This window comes from Salarias fasciatus, chromosome 4, assembly GCF_902148845.1.
Source record: "Salarias fasciatus chromosome 4, fSalaFa1.1, whole genome shotgun sequence".
NCBI classification, from domain to species: Eukaryota; Metazoa; Chordata; class Actinopteri; order Blenniiformes; family Blenniidae; genus Salarias; species Salarias fasciatus.
Genome location: NC_043748.1, coordinates 13,013,639 through 13,030,877, shown reverse-complemented (window position 1 = coordinate 13,030,877; position 17,239 = coordinate 13,013,639). Strand labels below are relative to the sequence as shown.

Sequence of the window (17,239 nt, the reverse complement as noted above, 5' to 3'; positions counted from 1 at the left end):
GAAAAAGAAGATCTGTTAAAATTCGATACGAATTAGGTCAAATGCAAATAAATGTTCATTATTTCCAGAAAGATGCTGAAGACACACATGCACACACACACATGGACGTGTGCAAGCACACACACAAAAGCAATTTCAGTGTTACCGATGAACCTGAAATGTGTGTATTTGTGTTGAGGAGGAAACCAGAGTCCAAAGAGAGAATCCCTAAACTCCCCGATGCTCATCTTATCCAGAGTCTTAAATAAAACTATAACCTGATGCTACTTCATATCTACTCAAAACGTCTTCAAAAATTATACATTGTTTATTTGTATTTCATCTTAGATAGAACAGGTGAAAACAATCATGGAAAACCATCCAAAGTGTGTTTATATAGACTGAAGAGAGCATGCATCGCACTCCACCGTATCTAAACTCTGATCGGCACAGACAAGTGTTTTGTCGTCTCTCATTTTAAGTTTACTGATGCAAATTAAAATAAAATGTCTGCTACCGGGTCACTGAGATTTCCTGGCAGACTTGACAAACTAGACAACATCTCTCAAGTGTTTCAGTTTGACGTCGAGCCAAACAGGGAAGTCTGAAGGAATTTAGTCTTCAGTTTTTATAGAGCTGCTTCTGTGGACATGTGCAAAGAATAGACTCTACTGTCTGCACTGATTTCAAGAATGATACAGTGTACTGATAATGCAGCCTCAATGAGGAAAAATATTTTAAACCGAACACTTTCTGGAGAGTACCTGATGTTCAAATTCAGGACGTCACAGCTCAAAAAGTTCATTGAAACACAGAACATACAGAAGCAACTAAAAAAAAAAGCTGAATAATTCACGTTTTAACAGAGAAAATTACTCTCAAAATCTTGAAATATCTGGATGCTTCAAAATATCTAATGTTTGTTCGAATTCCTGAACAGGAAGCCTTAATTATCACACATTAAAAATGAGAAAATGCTTGAAACTCGTTGAAATAACTGAAGGGGCAATTCCATTCCAGTGTTTTGCTACAAATCTGTAAATTAAAACAAATCCAAGTCAGTTGAGGTTTCCCTGCGTCAACACACCTGGATGTGAGAAGATCCAGATGTTGAGTGAGGAGACTGAAGCCCTCCTGCATCAACATCCTGCTGACGAGGACATCTAGTGGTCACAAGCTGCCACTGCAGCTTTAGTTCCACTGCAACCAGGTCTCTTGCATCTTGGAAAAACTCTCAATTTGACTTGATATGAATAAAAGTGACCAAATTGTTCCAGTGGAAGTTTCACTGTTCCAGGAGATGAAAATCTTCATTTCAACAGAAACGTTTATATGGGGATGAATCTCATCACATAAAAACAGTCGTTATAGTTTCATATCATAAAGGATGAATCAGCTGAATCCTCTCATGACACTTTTCTAACTGAGAGTTTTTGTTTGAATGTTTGATGCTGAAATAATGGACAGCAGCATACAGCCGCTCCTGCCACTTGAGGACACTGAGGTGATCATTCATGAACCTTCAGAGGTCTGATGATGGTTCATAAAACAGCAGCCGGTCCTCTGATCGGATGTGGCGCTCGCTGGCTGCCTGTTCAACCTGAATCCTTTTTTTTTAAAACATGGTTTTATTCACCCATAAAATATTAATGCTTCGTTTTATGTGGCTGACCTGTTTTAAGAACTTTACCCTCTCAGCGTATAAAGTATCGATGAGAATGTGCTGCTGAGGTTGTTGTAACTGTTTTTTAATGTACCACACTTTGTATAAATATAAAAGATTTGATATTGGATTTTAAGCTTTTTTTTTTTTTTCTTCAGGTCCATTAGAGAGAAAACATTCAAAGAAAATCAAACACTGAAGAGTTTATTTCTCTTTATTTCATTTCGTCAGACTACCCTACAGCAGCTTTTTGCAGGAAAGAAAAGAAGACATGCCAAATATCGTCAGACATCTGAGACCCTCTCAGAAGTCCTGCTGAGCGGAAGGAAAGCAGTGAGCGGGCGGCGGCCGGGCCTCTAGTAGGGGATGGGCCCGTAGTAGGCGGTGTAGGCGGCGATGATGCCGTGAGTGTCCATCATGTCCTCACAGCCCAGGTTGGCCTCACACACCTCCCTGAGGCTGAGAGGAGACGGAGCCAAACGTCATTCACGGCCCGGTGTCCGAGCCAAACAGCATGTTGGGTGATCAATAGTCAGTGAGGAGGAGGAGGAGGATGAAGGGCTCACCTCTCCAGCTGCACCAGAGACAGCTGTCCTGCTGCTCTCCTCTGCCTCACCACCGTGGACGCCTGCTGCCGCTCCACAAACATCTCTGCACACATTTAACACAGTTTCAGGAGACCGAGCTTTAAACACACTTCTGATCATTTCCCTCTCCGATGGTTGAACATCTGGAATATTCATGTGAGAATAGCATTAATGATAATGATATTAATGTGTTCATTTTTTTTCTACCTGTATATGTGAGTAATATGTTCAAGTTCATGTGGATTCTACACACCGGGCTGAATTTTATTCATGAAAGGAGTGAATATTAATGATACCATTCAGTTATTTATGCATTAAATGTTCAGAGGAAGCTCACAGTAAAGCTGCAGGACTGATGCAACTGTCTCTGAAACAAGGCTGAAGCTCTTATTATTAAATTAGCTATTTACTTTTATATCGGCAACTTCACTATTTGTGGACCTTCAAAACCTTCATTTTTACTGCAGCGGCTGTTTTTCATGCTTCATTAAAAATGCAACACCGACAACAACTGTGAGGATAAAAGTACAATGTTGCTTTGAAAAGATACTTTATTAATATCACATTTATATAACACTGTCAAACAAGTCAAAAACCAGTCAGTAACAGTAAAACTTATTTATCAATAATGAAAATATAACTCCTCGTACACTCAAAGTCTCAGAGTAAGATCTGACCACATCTTGCTGGATGTGTGATCGGCGCTGCGGCCTGCAGCAGGCGGACGTCCAGTGTTCAGTTAACCCGTCATTACTCCTCAACTGTAACTTTTACTCTTTTATCTTCAGCCCTTCAATTTAAGCTCATATTTAAATTTCAGCTTTAGCCTGATTATAACTTCCAAGGCTTTTTGGAAACGTTCATCATGTTCTTCTTTGATTGGGCTCGCTGCCAAAATGCAGAAGTTGCCAAATGGATTCTATTTCAGTAGAATTAAAAACATTTCATTCATCTACCACACTTTAATCTAAGTTAATTAAAGGAATATATTCAAGCGTAAATAATTTTCAACTTGATTTATGTTGGTACATTTTCGACATGTTATAAGTGAACAGCAGATCAATCAGCTGCGGCTCAGGATCATTCAGTCTCAAGGCTGAGGGTTTAATCCTTTATCTCATCAAAACAAATCATGATGCAGTGAAAATGCACCATCAGTTAAAAACCATCGGAGGATCCAACTGGGATCAGAGTTTTGAGTTGGGAATGAAATTATTTTGTAAATAACCTTCTGAACGTTTTCTGAAATGGATAAAAAAAAAAAAAAAAAACTCACCAAGAATTCAATGCAAAGAATTTCAATTGGAAGGAATTTGATGAAGAATCAGAAAGTTTCAGCACTGAGATATTAATGATAACTTTTTTACTTTGAAGATTACAAGGAGGTGAAAGCTAACATATTTTTGTTTAAATGTAAAAATAAGTGTCAAAAGTAAACAAAAAATCAGAAGTTAAGTCCAGGGAACCTGGAAATTCAAATTAAGCTCAGTAATGAAGTACAAATACTTTGTTTTTATGCTAATAAAATGTGACATATACAAACACAGCTCCTTTATTTTTCCTAATATAAAAAATATCGATATAATTCAATATTGTTTATTTGTTACATTTTGCTTTGTTTTGTTTTATTTTAAGGAACCCGAAAGGTCATTGAAATGAAATCTTGAAATTAGCAAATATTTCAACATCAGTCCAAAGGACATTTTTTGTTAAGCTGTTGATGTTGTTAAAGGATTTGTTGAGCACTAAAGTTAAAACACATTTGAAACTCCCCCCCCACAACATTTCATTTTCATTTTCATCTGACCAAAATGGCAAAATACTTCACAACACTCCGCTTAAAAAGTCTTTAAATGAGATAAAATTCTCCCTGAATGTCTCTAAATTATGTTCTAATCATCACTAGTGAAAAAAAAAAGGTGATGAGTTTTGTAGTTGTCTTTAACTTAAAAAGGTCAGATCTAGAAAGCAGCTCATCTGGTCAGTCGGACAATAAAGGGTTAATGTAATAACTGATATGACTGAATGGCGTTCAAACCTGCGTCCTCACTGGCAGGCTGAGGTCCGGTCGCAGCATCTGTCAAACACACACACACACACACACACACACACACACACACACACACACACACACACACACACACACACACACACACACACACACACACACAAAGATTCAGCTGAGGCAGAGGGACTGAATCACAACTCATGTTACATTTAAAAAGTTGCACTGTGTGTGTGTGTGTGTGTGTGTGTGTTGAGGGTGTATTGATCGTACCTGAGCTCACACAGACGACTGCCAGGGTGCAGAGGAACAGGATGACCAGCGTCTTCATGGCTTCAGCAGATATCAGGCAGTGACTTTTGACTCTGTCAGTCTTTTCCTCTGACCTTCTTCCTTTTAGCCACACATCCATCAGCAGGCAGTGGGTTTATAGACGTGGCCCGCGGCGAGGCGTGGGCAGGGGATTGGCTGGGGAGTCATGTATCACACACCCACACAGCTGCACAGACACACACCTCTGCACAAATCATGTAAGAAAGAGGAAAAAGAATTATGCTCATTTGTGTGGGTTTACATGAGCAGACGCACATCCCCAGTTTACAGAAACACACACACACACACACACACACACATATTCGATCCATCACTCTCACCTGGGACGCTGCAGCAGAATGACTGCAAACTCCAGCAACTGCTCTTCTTCTGGAGTATTTTTTGGTGCAGTGTGGTTTTAAACGTCTTCACACACTTATTGTTTATTTCATTACAAACACGCTGAGCTGTATTGTTCTGCTGGACTGAACTCTCGTCTACGTGTTTAAAATCTTCATCTTGTAATAAACGTGCACTTCAGTGGATTTCTAACTCAGGGGAAAAGTGATCATATGTATGGCCATTTTATATTGCATATATCTGAAAATGTCCGAATAGTCCGAGTCTTATTTAAGTATTGGGTGTAAAGAACTGCAGTTTATTTAAAATGGTTTAGTTTAAATATATTAAAAAAAAGTTAAACTGTGTTTAAGGAACACATTTCCTTTCATTTTTGCTTTGTGAGCATATTGAAGGGCTAAATAGCAATAAGTGTTGAAAAAGATTGATTTACATGATTATATTTTATGGTGTAAACCACTGAGCTCTGAGTTCCTGTGTCTTCCAATATAATCTATCATTTGCAAAAATAAGGAAAGTAGCTGAAATATACAAGTGGTGTCAGGGATAGTTTGTGTTTTCCCTGTGCATGCATGTTTATTTTCCATTTTCAGGTTGAAAAACAGTTTGACTGTGTGTGTGTGTGTGTGTGTGTGTGTGTGTGTGTGACTGGATAAATGGATGAGTGCATGTTTGAAAATGCACAAACCATAACTATGTTTCATGCACTTTGCACATCATTAAACTTTTAAGCAAGTTTCTTCAGAATTCTGACAAAAATCCTGCAGGAGTTGCAACAATCACAAAGTCCGAAACTACTTTAATGAATCGGTTTTGAGGTTACAGGAAGAAATGTGAAAGGTCGCTAATCAATAAAAGGTTGTGACGCTGCTTGTTGATTGTATTGTTTAGTGTGAAATGCGTCAGATTCTTAATGTACATCAATCTAAAAAAAAAAGAAAAAAATCACTCCAATGGGACGTTGCTGTATTGAATTGCAGCATTTTGGACACACACACTGAGAATAGGGAGTCCAAAAGGTGTGTGTTTGTTTTCAAGCATAGGTGAGGAGAAGACGAGTGTGTGAGCCAACTGGAAATGTCTTTCAAGGACATAGATCAGCTCGGACTCCCACCAGTTTCTCACACACGTCCGATACTTTCTTGGACTCCTGCGGCCTCTCGCTCAGCTCGCCCCGATAAAACTGACTGAACCTTCAGAGGAGAGACTATAAAGAGGCAGTTAGCGTTAGCGCCTGTTAGTTTTCTGCCTCTGCAGTGTGTTTTTGGGTCTAATGAAACGCCGAGGCAGTAATGGCAGCTGGCAGCCTGGAGATGTCAGAGTTCTCCTGCTCGCCCACATTTCTTCACATGTAGGTCATTCAGTGCAGCAGAGACTGTAAAGGGAAAAAATAACACCGTACCACATTATGTGACATAATTTTAATACGATGGCTTTTTTTGTGTGTGTGTATATGAGTGTGTGTGTGTGTTTTATTGCAGGCCGCAGCCATTTCCGACATAAAGAAAGCAACATTTAGAAACAACGGGATGTTTGTTTGAAGAGTTTGTGGGAGGAAACTTGAGAAAGGGAAAAGTTGTTTTTACCACAAGCGGATGGAGGGATGAGGAACGAGTGCTTAATATTTCTAACAACTGAAAATAGTCTCATTGTTAGTCACTTATAATAAAATCCCAGGTTTTACAAACAGCATATTTAACTACATATGTCATGGAAAACGTATGAGATGTTTTCTTATTTGTTTTAAATGATTAAATGAAAACTTTTGTGCAGTTTTCAGCTCGGTGCACAGGTTTAACTTTGTCCTGACGGCAGGGTCTAACGCATAGTTGAGAGGTCAGATACTGTGCTGTTTCATCCTGAATGGACTGAACTGGTACAACAGTGCAATTATGACCTTTAAATCTAGACTTTAAAGTCTTTTTGTGTTGTTTTTACTTTGGTAAAGAGAATACATGAAAAGTATTCCAATCTCAACATTTGCTTGACGGTTTGTTGTCCAGATTAGAGCCTCTTGTGGACCAGCTTTGGCCCACAGACCTCATGTTTGGTGTACAGGGTGTATTCCGACTGACCGGGTCACTGCCGGTGCTTCCCGTCTGGTTTCAGTCGCAGACTTCAAGAATTCAACCTCAGGATAAGTTCAGTTGTGGCAGCAGAGGAACAACAATCGGGCAGTAAGAAGCTTCTTTTTCGATCTGTGGCGTTTCGGCGGCTCTCTAGGGGGAAAGAACAACTTCTTCTGATCTGCAGGCAGGCTGTGGTGTGTTACAGGCTGATCTTCAGCTTAAAAAATGATTAGTTTGAAGGCTTTGTTGTGTTTTTGCTGACGTCTCCAGTAAACCTGCAGGGCTGGAGTTTGCATGTTCTCTCTTTGTTTGAGCCTGGTTTTCTCCAGGAACTCTGGTTTCCCTCCACAGCCCAAAAAAACATGGATTTGAGGCTAAATGGTGACTCGAAAACCCTCATAGGTGTGAGCTTGAGTGTGTTTGTTTGTTTACCCTGATGGTCGGTCCAGACCTCAGCAACACTCCAGCCTGCAGCAGCTCTCAGGTGGATGAAGAGGAGCAGACGACGGGTGGAGGAACTGCCTGCTTAAAAAGAACAATTTAAAAAACACAATCTAAATCAGCAATGCTCAGTGTCCTGGTTAACCTTTTTTTTCCCTTTCCCTTTTCAGCACACTGGTGACATTAAAGTCAGGTTTAAATCTGCATTGAATTATACTGAAACACAGAAACTTGTTTCATTTTGTCGAACAAGTTGCCAAATCCAGCAAAGTAACATATCAGAGTTAATCTAATTCAGCAACCCTGCTGCTCGTCTGTTCCTCTGGAAAAGAAACGCTGCTGGTAGCTTTCTCCAAAACGACACAGACACAAGCTGGTTCCCTAAAATAAGAGTTTAATGCTTTGCTCTCTGATGGAGCCACACTCCAAAAACATAGCTTTTGAGAACTATTGCTGCAAAGTACACAATGTCATAGACAAATAATGCACAGCAAGAAAACAGAGAAAAGTAAAGACTGCACTCAAAACATTTCAAAATGCAATTAAACAAAACAGGTCATGTATTAATGGTTTTCAAGGTAAGAGGGAATAAAGTTGATGGAGGTTTAAAATCAATCAGATCATCTTGTCGGGTTCTGCAAGGCAACAATAGTTCTAACTACAGCTAAACGCTGTTGCATTCATTAAACGAAGAGGCTTTTATTAGATGTGTGTAACTCACACGAAACATAAACGCTGATAATTAAATCCCTCAAACCAATAAAACTGATTATTAATGGGCTGAAACACTCAGGACGGTTCATCGGACTCTGTTTCTGCTGCTGCAGCTGGATGAGTGAGAAATGTTCTGCTGCTCAGTGACGGCTGATCGATACCACTTATGTCTGTTTTTGGATCGATGCTGGAATATCAATGCTTCGGTTGTGGCTTTGCTCACATGCTGGAGCTCCAGATCACCGTGTTGAAGACTGAAACCTGATGATGAACGGCAACAACACCATGTTTGGAACTGAGATGTGCGTTTTGATACTTTCTATTAGCTGAGATTATTTTTTACAATTTTACATCGACTGGTACTGTAAAGTCAGAAAACACATGAACACACATGACAAACATTCAAATAGGAATTCTTTCCACCTCAGCCGGATTCAAACTGGGAATATTTTCAGTCTGAAACAAAGTGCTCGCCGCTACACCGCTGTTTTGAAAGAAGCATGAGAGCTATTCACATTAATAATTCAACAAAGGAGTGAGATAATAAACAAAACGGCATGAAGCAACACGCTCGTGTCAAAATATGAGGATATTACAGAAGCCATTTTCAAACACACACTAATAAAAATGAAGGCAATATGACAATATGAGAATACATCAGATAAAATGTACATTAACGGGTGAAAATACCACCAACTGTATATTTGAAAGGCATTAAAATACATAAAACTCCCCCATCGCTGCAGCAGAACTGTCAATCTTTTCACAAACGTGGATTTATCCCGCGGCTTGATGAATCCTTCCTGCGCTGCAACAACAAACACAAAGTCATTATTTTTACTGCCTTTAAAATACACATGGCTGTGCGCAAGATTTCACTCTGAGCAGTTTCCCCCCTCCCCCCCCCCAAAAAAAATAACTCAAAAAGCATCATCATGCAAATGTTTGCACAAACCCACGGAGCAAATAACAGGATTAAGACCAAAGCCAGTAATGTGAGTTTTCCTCTGTTTTATTATTTCTCAAAGCAGTGGAGATAATCACTGACAGCAGCGAGAGGAGAGGAGACGGTTAGTGGAGAAGCGGCCAAACGCTTCATTCAAAGCTTAGAATGATCTGGAAAGGTGTGACGATAGCAGATAGAAGTCCTCCTGAGATTACACAAGAACTGGGCCCAACATGGGGATGCAAACGGGCTCCTGGGAGATTTTAGCTTTGGACTTGGAGGCGTTAATATCGACGGGCCAGAGTCGGCTGGTTCCGGGCTCCGAAGTATCTCTGGTAGGCCTGCTGGTAGCCGTGGCGGTAGGCGTAGAAGCGGCAGGGGGAGTAGTCCTCGCAGGTCTCTGCGCGCCGCTCGGCGGGGGACTTTATTGTCCTGGACGGGGGGAGGGGGGGGGAACAGAGGGGCACGGGGAGGGAGGAGGGGGTCGTAAACACAAACACATTCCCCGCAGGCTTCTTCTAATCTCACAGACTGAATTATTCATGTCGGCGTAGCGGCATGTGTAGATGCTTAACGGTCTTAATTAGGCCTCGTTCTAATGATCTGCTGTGTAATCTGCACGTGTGTGACATAAACTGTGTGTGTGTGTGCGTGTGTGTGTGTGTGTGTGTTACCTCGCCAGGTGGTAGGAGCTGAGGCCGGACCCTCTGGGCGGGTTGTACACGTTGACTCTCTGCTGCGGCGTGATGAAGGAGTTGGCTCGATTTGGAGGCACAAACAAATCTGCAACCACAAAACTTTTACTAGAAACGAAATGTCGATCGCACGCGGTCTGACGCAGGGGGGAGATGATGAACCGGGAAGGGGGGGGATGTTAGTGAGGGGTAAAACAAACAAAAATAACAAAAAAAAAAAAACAAAACATGAGGATTAAAAGCATGTTTTTACGGTGCAGCTGTTAGGAATGCATGCATGTTTTCCCAGAAACGAGAGACAACATTTAATCACCTTCAACGGATTCTGCGCTTTCATGAGACTCTACGGGAAAAACATGGGACGGGGTTAATCATAAATGATGAATCACGGCTTCTGATGCTGCTGTATTACAGGTTATGAATAGATAATGGCAGCGGCAGCGAGGACGTGTGAGGAGGATCTATACCGTAGCAGACGCAGAGCGATACGGCGGCACAGAGTGCCAGACACCTGAGGAGGCTCCTCATCCTGCGGCTTGTTTATCTGCCTGTCTGCTGGAAGAGAGGAGAGAGCTGTTTCAGTGAGTCATGTCAGCGCCGGAGTAAGAGTTAGACTGTGAAAATACGAAAAAAAAAAAACTGTGAAAAAAGAAGAGAAAATGGAAAAGAAGGAATTGGCTCAGGCGTTGAATGGCAGGGTAAACACAAGCGCTGGGATAGGAGGTTGAAAGCGGCGACGTTTCTATATGTGAGCCTGCGGTTTGTGCATGAAAGGCTACTAGCAGTCCTATAAACCTCCAATATATGCTTTACCATATGCATCTGCGCACGCTGGCCGGCCGGCAGCACCAACTATGTATGGAACAAACAAACCCAGGGTATATTTGTCACAGCAGAACTGAAGATTCAGTCTCTTTGGCGTGCTTGGCAGATCTTCGTCTCCCCCGTTCAGACCTCGGTTTGTGGGGAAGGACATAGCTGTGGCTGAGAGGAGCCGTCTGACGGCCAGCTACACACTCTCCGAGCTGCAGTAACGACATGTTCTTCTTGCACGTGCGACGGTTCCATGTAAACACAAGTGGAGGTAAGGTGTTCAGCCAGAGGTCTGCGTTGGACAGTCACTCACACTCACGCGCACACGCGCACACACACACACACTCAGATATCGAGTTTGCTTTAAAAGCTTTCATCCCCATCCTCTGTTTGTGGGCTTTGGACCAGATTTTGTCTAAGCAGCTCTCTTTTTCACCATCAATAGCTGCTTTCATTGCACATAGACACACACACACACACACACACACACACACACACACACACACACACACACACACACACACACACACACACACACACACACACACACACACTCGCACACGCACACGCACACGCGCACACAGTCCTTGCAGCATCCCCCCCCTCGGGCATATTTTGGCTTCAGTCAGTCTCTTAGACTTGCAGTATGCTCAGAAAGAGAAAGCCTGAGGGCCAAAGTTCAAAAAGCAACTCCCAACAACCGACAAGGATGTGTGTGTGCGTGTGTGTGCGTGTGTGTGTGTGTGTGTGTGTGTGTACATCAGGTGCTGACAACAGTGTCTACAGAGTTTTATGCCTGTCTGAATCTTAATAGGGGTCCTGGTGGGTTCACTGCTTCTTCCCCTGCAAGGCGGAATGTGCCCACCTCACCAGAAAAAAAAAAAGCCTCTGGCTTGATTCTGGCTGCACAGAGTCAATCTGAGTTCTTTTTACAGTAAAACGCTGTACAAAGTACCATAGGCCGACTGTTCACTCAACATTACACGCTGCTGGTTATTACTAAAAAGCATGCATTAAAAACTTTAACCGACTTCAGAGATCTTGCACTTAAATCTGCAAGGTTGGAACTTTTTTCCCACCTGACGTGCGTTTTCAGAGCGTACTCACCGTGAAAGTTAGATGGAAGTTTTGGTAATATCTCTCAGTATTTCCTCACCAGGGAATATTTCCTAATACTTTACGGCAAAGCTTTTATACTCATCTTTCTGCCCCCCCCCCCCCCCCACACACACACACACCCACTTCATCCTTCAGCCCACTGACTCCCTCTGTACACCTCCCTCTCTCCTCCCTCCTCATACTATCAGCCCCCTTTTCCACCATTTAATCAAACCTGGGCATTAGCTCACTCTCTCCTCTCACTCCTACGCCCTCACCGACACAAAAAAAAAAAAAAGGAAAAAGAGAAGAGAAAAGCAGAGCTGGAAGGAGAAAAACAAGAGGAGGTAAACAGACAGAGACTGGAGGCTGGCACGGGGACGCCGGGCCGGTTTCCATAGCAGGTACATGATAATATTCACTGCTGTTTGCCAGCCTGGCAGCGCCGTTCCAAACAGAACAGACACAACTCTGACCGGCTGCAGCTTTTGGCCCAGAATCCGTCTCTGAGAGAAGGGAAAAGCATGTAGAGCATCGCTTGTGTTTTGGTAATGATGGATTTTAAAACTTCCCTAATAAACAGTAAGCTGATATTAGTGTTTATTAATGTTTCAGTTGAACCTTATAAATGAGGGCCACTCGCACAGTTAGTCACTGTGTGGCTGTTTAGTGGAAAATGCGTCTCAGCGGAGGCTTTAATTGTGGAAAAGGCCTGTACCTAAGTGAAACAGCAGCTCAGGGTGACAACCTTTGACTAAATGGTTATTTAGTGCCTATAAATGCTAAACGGGGCTGGGCGCCGCAAGTAAAAAGTCAGTGCGGTTGTTTGAGAGTGAGTCGCAGACCGCCCTGACTGCTCTGGACGCCTCAGAGAGGATCAGGAGGAAATGAAAGAAAGCCATGTTTTCCCATTGACCTCTTAATGAACCATTTTTTTCCATCCATATAAGATAAAAACCAGCGGATTCCCTCGTTTTACAAGCATGTCAGCCACACGGGATGCTTCCATTTGGCACTTTATGATCTGGATTAAAAAAACATCTAACACAAAATAAGTTTTTTTTTTTACATTTTACTTGTGTTTGCTGTCCTTATTTTGCCCAATAAACTGGTTGAGTGATTCCCAACATTTTTCCCTGGAGCTCAGCTGACCCGAGTTCACCCAGAAGTCCCGAGGTCTTTGATTCTCCCCAAGCTTCAAAACATTACAGTGAAGACAAAAGCAGGCGTTTCCAACTTCTTTCCCCCCCTCATCTCAACACTCGTTCATCCATCTTTTGTGACACTTTGCCCAAGTTTGACAATCAAACAAGAATATATTGTAACTATGATAAAGCATGATTAGTTTGAGTTTAGTTGGTTTATGCTCTGTCAGTGGGGTGGAATGCCGCTCTGCAACGCTTTTACAGGTCAGGTCCAACTCTTGAAGTTAACGCAGACGCTACCTACAGCTCGCGGTGTGTGTACCATGTCATGAGTTATGTAATCCCACGTCTCATTTGACTCAGCCTGAAAACTCTGAATAGCCGTGCGAGCGCGGCCCCTCGCCAACAGTAAACAAACCAGAATAGGCCGACAGACCGCGCCAGGAATCAGCAGGACCGAGACAGACACATAAACATTATGACAGGCCGGGAGACGCAGATAAACCGAGCCGACAGATAAGACGGAGAGACACGCGGGAGACAGACAGACAGACAGACAGACAGACAGAAAGCACGTGTTTGTTGCAGCTGGATGTTTTTGGCGCTGCGGCTGCGGACGCAGTCAGTGATGTGGTCGCGTTAGGGCCGCCGCTCTCTGCAGCCGCCGAGCGGCAGATGTTTAATGTCCACTTTCCACAGGAGGATACCGACACAAGCGAGACAGCGAGAGAGAGAGATTGCTTTTCCCTCTCTCTTTTATATTCGCCTTTAAAGCGTCAGGGAGGATTTGTGAGATGCGGATTTGCTCCTAAACTTGGAGACATAGATTGATGCAGAGGGTGTGAATGAGAGATGGCGGAGAGGCTGATTTCATGGAAAAAGATGGTCAATCAGACAATTCTGTCACCCTTTTCTCGCTGATGTTCTCTAGTTGTGCATCTCTAAAGCCACAGGTTGGTGTTTTTCACCCTTTCGCTTCAGGATTTTTTCCTTTTTCTTCCTGTTCTGCCCACCAGTCATGCATTTAGTCTTCAGGCTGAGGAAAATTCCCATTAAATGCACATTTGAAAAACAGGCCGGAGATGAACCGGAGTTCAGCACATCTGTGTATAAATCAGGAGAAACTGAGACATGAAATGACCTGAAGGGGACAGAATGAGTGGATAACTCTCTGTTGACTCAGAACGTACGATAGCAAGAGACATGTCCCTGCAAAAAGTGGGTGGAGAAGGACGACTGGAGGGAAAGAATGAGCATTTGGCAGCAGAAAACTGAGTGAATCCATGCAGAAGTGAAAAAGCTGAAGGAACGAGTGTGTATTCCATAACGAGGGCACAACCGCAAATATCCGGATAATGTCTGCGAAAACACATACTCCGACCTGTCTGGGCAGGTTCGGCTTCCCCTCAGTGGGCGAAGCAGGTGAAGCTCCGGCGGCTCGGCCGGGCAGCGACGACGGGCCGCTGACAAATCAGACAGCAGCTCTCAGAAAAACCCTCAGCGCCATGAGCTCTCTACTCGTAGTGTTTTTCTGTCTCTGCCCTGTTTCCTTAATGATCGTCGCAGTGAAACAGTTTTTATTTTCGTTACGGAGTGAGTGACTCAGACTCGTCAAGTGATGTGAGCGGCCGTGGGACGCAGGATAAAAGACAGACATTACTCAGGACGGTCCTCCTCTGATCGCCCTGCTGTCCTGCGGCTGTGAATTCTCGCATATGAACGTCAGCCGAACTTCATGTAGGCATCTGGACCTTGTGAGACGCTGAAATCCAGCAGAATGCACAGATCTCACACTGTGTTATTTCAATATCAAAATAGCTGGATTGAAAATGTTTGTGAAGCTGTTAGGCAATCGCATCAGATGCAGCTTTTGGTTTCTTTTCCAGACTTTATGACTTACTTACACAATCCAGCGCAAACAATATCTCTGTGTTTGTATTCCTATCTGTCCAAATCGGATCCTGTCTCACCTCTAAAACCGGCAGTGACTGCCTGTGTTTGCCGACACACTTCAGAAATACGTCTTAAAAATAGCACTCTCCAGGTGTCACTGTTTTGAACTTCGGTTAAAAAGATGGCGTTCAGACAAAAAGGACGCAGCGAGCCTGGGTCAAAACAAAAAAGGGCTCTGGTGGAAAAAGCTAAAGGATAAAAACATCAAGCTGGCTGCTTGAAGTTGCAGGACGGCACGGATTTAAATGTTGCATGGATTTGTTTTAACCTGCTTCATTGACGGCCTCAGGACTCCGACAACAGTCCCGTCACTGTGTGGCTGCAGCACTAACCACTGCACCACCGTGCAGCTTCTAAATGAGTTCATCCGACTCAGAGTGGTTGAGAGCCGAGCTGCTCCCAGCTGACAGAGATAAACCCGTCTGGGTTTGGGGGGGGCGGCAGGGGCTTAATTCGGGGCTCGCTGTCCCCTCGCCTTCCGGGGGTGTCGGGTGGGTGGTGGGGGTATTTGAGGCCATCGTGCGCCTTCTTTCCAATAAAAACATGAAATACTTGAATTGCCTGCTTGGTATTAGCTGAGTGAGTTGTATTTGTTTACATTTGCAAAATACACTCAACAAAAATATAAACGCAACACTTTTGCTTTTGCTCCCATTTTTCATGAGATGGACTCAAAGATTTAGAATTCAATCCAGACACACAATATCACCATTTCTTTCAAATGTTGTTCACAAATCTGTCTAAATGTGTGATAGTGAGCACTTCTGCATTTCTGAGATAATCCGTCCCACCTCACAGGTGTGCCACATCAAGATGCTCATCAGACACCATGATTAGTGCACAGCTGTGCCTTAGACTGTCCACAGTAAAAGGCCACTCTGAAATGTGCAGTTTTGTCTCACAGCAAAATGCCACAGATGTCGCAAGCATTGAGGGAGAGCGCAATCGGCATGCTGACAGCAGAAATGTCAACCAGATCTGTTGCTCGTACATTGAATGTTCATTTCTCCACCATAAGCCGTCTCCAAAGGCGTCTCAGAGAATATGGCAGTACGTCCAACCGGCCTCACAACCGCAGACCACATGCAACCACACCAGCCCAGGACCTCCACATCCAGCAGGTTCACCTCCAAGATCGTCTGAGACCAGCCACTCAGACAGCTGCTGAAACAATTGGTTTGCATAACCAAAGAATTTCTGCACAAACTGTCAGAAATCATCTCAGGGAAGCTCAACTAAATGCTCGTCGTCCTCATCGGGGTCTTAACCTGACTCCAGATCGTCGCCGTGACAGACTTGAGTGGGGAAATGCTCACATTCGATGGCGTCTGGCACGTTGGAGAGGTGTTCTCTTCACAGATGAATCTCGGTTTACATTGTTCAGCGCAGATGGCAGACAGCGTGTGTGGCGTCGTGTGAGTGAGCGCTTTGCTGATGTTGTGGATGGAGTGACCCGTGGTGGTGGTGGGGTTATGGTATGGGCAGGCGTCTGTTATGGACGAAGATGCATTTTATTGATGGCATTTTGAATGCACAGAGATACCGTGATGAGATCCTGAGGCCCATTGCTGTGCCATACATCCATGAACATCACCTCATGTTTCAGCAAGATCATGCACGGCCCCATGTTGCAAGGATCTGTACACAACTCTTGGAAGCTGAAAATGTCCCAGTTCTTGCATGGCCAGCATACTCACCGGACACGTCACCCACTGAGCATGTGTGGGATGTGCTTGTCCGGCGTATACGACCGCGTGGACCAGTTCCCACTAATATCCAGCAACTTCGCACAGCCTTGGAAGAGGAGTGGACCAACACTCCACAGGCCACAATTGACAATCTGATAAACTCTATGCGAAGAAGATGTGTTGCACTGCATGAGGCAAATGGTGGTCACACCAGATACTGACTGGTTCTGAGTCCCCAGACCCCCAGTAAAGCAAAAAAAAAAAAAAAAAGCACATTTCAGGGTGGCCTTTTATTGTGGACAGTCACTGATCATGGTGTCTGATGAGCATCTTGATGTGGCACACCTGTGAGGTGGGACGGATTATCTCAGCAAAGCAGAAGTGCTCACTATCACACATTTAGACAGCTTTGTGAACAATATTTGAAAGAAATGGTGACATTGTGTATCTGGAATGAATTTTAGATCTTTGAATCCATCTCATGAAAAATGGGAGCAAAATCAAAAATGTTGCGTTTATATTTTTGTTGAGTGTAGATTCAACGACCAAATTCATCACCAGTTCGTGCAAAAAAAATGAAACGTCAGAAACTTTTTCATGCCACCCGTGAAACTAATTGGTCTGGTTGAATCAACGTTTAAAGACGGACTTAAAACTTCAGCCACAAATGACTCATTATGTTTACACGCACTCGTTATATGCTGCACACTCCTCTCAGAGATTAGGCTTTAATTGCTCCTCGAGGGAAAATCCTGTCTATTTTACACTTCG

At 43.4% G+C, this 17,239-nt stretch overlaps 2 protein-coding genes across 3 annotated transcripts; both read right to left on the bottom strand.

Annotated features, from left to right (window-relative positions):
* Positions 1 to 1,899: 1,899 nt before the first annotated feature.
* On the bottom strand, positions 1,900 to 4,871 carry bglap (bone gamma-carboxyglutamate (gla) protein). The gene is made up of 4 exons (XM_030089761.1): positions 4,508 to 4,871; positions 4,268 to 4,306; positions 2,209 to 2,293; positions 1,900 to 2,101 (listed from the first exon to the last, which is right to left on the bottom strand). The coding sequence occupies exons 1-4, from the start codon at positions 4,644 to 4,646 to the stop codon at positions 1,999 to 2,001; spliced, it is 366 nt and encodes a 121-aa protein (XP_029945621.1). The 5' UTR covers positions 4,647 to 4,871; the 3' UTR covers positions 1,900 to 1,998.
* A 2,919-nt stretch (positions 4,872 to 7,790) lies between these two features.
* Positions 7,791 to 11,795, bottom strand: mgp (matrix Gla protein). Of its 2 annotated transcripts, none has more exons than XM_030089762.1 (5): positions 11,692 to 11,795; positions 10,239 to 10,323; positions 10,085 to 10,114; positions 9,751 to 9,859; positions 7,791 to 9,508 (listed from the first exon to the last, which is right to left on the bottom strand). In XM_030089762.1, exons 2-5 carry the CDS (start codon positions 10,297 to 10,299, stop codon positions 9,361 to 9,363), a joined length of 348 nt encoding a protein of 115 aa, XP_029945622.1. In that variant the 5' UTR covers positions 10,300 to 10,323; positions 11,692 to 11,795; the 3' UTR covers positions 7,791 to 9,360. The 2 variants fall into 2 exon arrangements, with proteins under 2 accessions (XP_029945622.1, XP_029945623.1); XM_030089763.1 differs by having other exon boundaries at positions 10,239 to 10,326; positions 11,692 to 11,784.
* Positions 11,796 to 17,239: the final 5,444 nt, after the last annotated feature.